The 3,243-nt window shown below is 70.7% G+C and overlaps 1 protein-coding gene across 1 annotated transcript; it reads right to left on the reverse strand.

Moving 5' to 3' along the window:
- Positions 1-762: 762 nt before the first annotated feature.
- On the reverse strand, positions 763-2,193 carry LOC142433852 (paraneoplastic antigen-like protein 6B). Its single transcript, XM_075538503.1, has one exon. The coding sequence runs from the start codon at positions 2,191-2,193 to the stop codon at positions 763-765; it is 1,431 nt and encodes a 476-aa protein (XP_075394618.1).
- Between the last annotated feature and the right edge of the window lie 1,050 nt (positions 2,194-3,243).

Raw genomic sequence — 3,243 nt, forward strand, 5'->3', positions numbered from 1 at the left:
CCATCCCGCAGGGACCCTCCAACAGGGTGCAAACGCAGCAGCAACACTGAATGAGATTTATTGAAGAGAAGCATAAACCGCCCAAGGGAAGAAGGGATCACAACTGAGGGGGCAAGTCACCCCACCAGGAGCCCCCAGTGCCTCGCTCCCCCTGAGGTCCCCAAGGAACACCCCACCCCCACCCCCACCCCCCCACCCCCGGACAGGCAGGGAAGAAATCTGGAAAACACGGCAGAGCACAGTGCACCACGTGAAGGAAACGGAGCCACAAACAACAGCTTCGGTGAATCATGAAGCAGGGTCTCCACAGTCTCCTCGCAGCTGCCGGGCCCCGGGGTCCATCCTTCCTCCCGGCCGGCGGTGGCTCTCGGGGTGAGGGCGGCCACTCCCTGGTCTGTGTGTGCTGCCCACTGTCCTCTGGGCCAGGGCCCGTCTCTCCCGGAGGGAGGAGCTGCTCAGGGGCGGGGAGCAGGTGGGAGGGGAGAGGGAAAGGAGACACGCGTGCACACACATGCTTGCGCACGCGCGCGCGCACGCACACTTGCACGACAGCAAGCAACAGCTGGCCAGTCTCTATGCAGGAAAAGCCGGGCCGGAGCCCCAGGGAGGCAGTGGGCCGGGGCGAGGGCGCGGGTCTCCCGGTGCCTGTGGTCTGGGACCCTGGAGGCAGGTGTGGGGCTGGGGCTGGGTGGTGGCGCTGCGGCTGCGAGGCCTTGGGATGGGGATGGGGGCTTGGGGTGGTGCCCGCGGCCAGGATGCCGCCTACTGGTCCGAAGAGGAGCCCTCGGAGGACTCGAGCAGGCTCGTGTCACCCGCCTCGCCCTCATTCTCTGGCTCTTCCAGGATGGGCTGGAGCCGCTCGCCGGGGACCTCGGCCGCCGCCTCTTGGGCCTCCATGGCCACTGGGTCTCCAGCCTGGACAAGGCCCTCACGCCCACAGCCTGGGCCTGCCCCGGGGGTGCTGCCCACCTGCGCTGGGGCGCTGTCCACGCTGGCTCCGAGGGCCTCTGCAGGGCCTGCGTGCCCGATACCTCCAGGGGCCGGGGCAGGGGCAGGGGCAAGGGCAGAGGTTGGGGGAGGGTCGCCTCCCTCTACCAGTGCCCTGTCACCCTCTGCCGGAGGGTTGCCTCTGCCCTCTGCTGCAGGTGCCCCAGCCCCGGGGCCGGCCCCTTCCTCAGGCGGGGCCCGGTCATTCCTAAACAGAGTGGTCTCCCACGACTCGGACTCCCGCACCAGCCCCAGCATCTCCAGGAAACTGGGCGCCCTCCCGACCAGTCTCAGCTTGCGCAGCGCCTCATCCAGGGGCTCGATGAGGGTGGCCTTGGTGAGCACCTGCCTCAGGCGCAAGTGGTCGGCCGCGGCGCTGGCCAGGGCGCCCTTCTCCACGGCCCTCTGCAGCACGACCTCCAGCCGCAGCACGAAGGCGGACAGGCGCTCGCCTCGCCTCTGCTGGGCCGTCAGACACCTCAGCCGCGTGGCCGCCTCCGAGTCGGTGTCCCCGAAGACCTGGGCCAGGGCGTCCAGGCACTCCTGCGCAGAGCGCGCGGGGTTCTCCGCAAGGAGCCCGCGTACTAGCTGCAGGGCTGTGCCGCGCAGGCCCTCAAGCAGCCGCCGCCGCCGCTCCCGCTCTGAGACCGACTGCCACACCTGCAGCATGTCGCTGGCGTGGTCCAGCCAGGCCTCGAAGGGCTCCTCCCCAGGGCCTGGCTCCTCGCCCCGCCCGGAGAAGACGCCCAGCGGCTGGTAGCGCACCGTCTCCACCCAGGGCTGGACCGCCTGGCTGACGGAGCGCAGCCAGCACACGCGCCGCAGCCCCAGTCCCAGGGCGCCGGCCACGCTCTCCGCAGTCTGGCCCTGCTGCTCCAGGAAGTGGAACACGCGGCCCAGGACCTCCTCGCCCGAGCAGCGGGGCACGCACACCACGCGCCAGGGCCCCCCGCTGCCCGGGACCTCGCGGGGCACCAGCGCGTAGTCCACCTCCTGCGCCAGCTCCACCAGGGCCGCGGCGGCGTTCTCCTCCTCGCGGAACACGCGGCCGAGCACCGAGAAGCGGCCCAGAGGCCACAGCGCCGCCTCCAGGGCCTCGTGCACCTCGGCCTCCTCACAGTCCTCCGGGATGCCCAGCACCAGCAGGCCCCTGCGCGCGCTCACCCCCATCCAGCGGCACCAGTCGCGCAGCATCGCCACCGCCATGGCGCCCGGCGCGGCGAGGCTCAGCTTCTGGCGAGGGGCAGTCCTGGGGACAGGAGCGGGAGTGAGCAGGTCAGAGGCGCCGCCGGGATCCTCCCCGACCACCCGGGTCCCCGCCGCCGCCCACTCTCCCGGGGGCGGAGGTGCGTGGCTGCCGCCCGGGAGCGCCCAAGCCTCTCCCTCCCTACCTTCTCCTCGCCGCCGCCGCCGCCTGGGCTAACTAGCCTCGCGGTGGGCTGCGTCTGCCGGGCTCCCGGAGCCTAGGTGCCTCTGTCTGGCCAGTGCCGCTCTCAGATGCTGCCCTCCCGCAGCCCGGCACGTGGCCCGTGCGCCTGCTCGCCTCGGTCTCTGCAGTGCGGACCTGGGTCTGGCTGAGGAACAGCGACCCCCTTGTCGCCCGGGAGACCGCTGGGCCATTGGCGCGCGAGGGTCACGAGGCTGGGCGGCTGCAGCCTCTGGCACAGGCGCGGGCGCCCCAGGCAGCGCGTGACGTCACCGGCCCCCTCCCCATGTCCAGCCTGGCTTCACACCTGTGCCGCCCAGGTAACTTCTGGGGCGATGGCGAGGCCAGAGCAAGCACCCCGGGTGGGGCGGAGGGGAGGGGAGGCGCGCTCAGGTCTCTTCCCCTTGCTGTTCCTTCCCTTCCCTTCCCAGTGGTCACCCCTACCCAGTTGCTGTGCTCCTGTCCCTGTGCCAGGTACCGAGCACCTGTTCTAGGTCGGATACATTGGAAGCCAGGCGCCTTAGGGTGCAGGGGTCTTGGGTCCAGGCTGGCAGGAAAGCTGGAAGCCTGCCTCGGCCCCAGCTGTCTGGAGCCCGCGGCCCGTGCTTGGCTTGGCATGGTGTCTCAAGAATCAGCCTGCCTGCCTCTGAGAAAGCAGCAGGGCTTCAGAGGGAGAAGGCACCAGGCCCGCACATGGGCTCGCGGACAGACCTGTTCCCGTTGGCAGGGCTTCATCCGGTGGCCAGGGCTCCAAGGCCTTGGCAGGGCTTCCCTGCTTCGCCACTGCATTTTCTGCCGCAGCGACTCGGGCTGCCAAGCGAACCCCGGGC

Source organism: Tenrec ecaudatus, chromosome X, assembly GCF_050624435.1.
Source record: "Tenrec ecaudatus isolate mTenEca1 chromosome X, mTenEca1.hap1, whole genome shotgun sequence".
Taxonomy (NCBI): domain Eukaryota; kingdom Metazoa; phylum Chordata; class Mammalia; order Afrosoricida; family Tenrecidae; genus Tenrec; species Tenrec ecaudatus.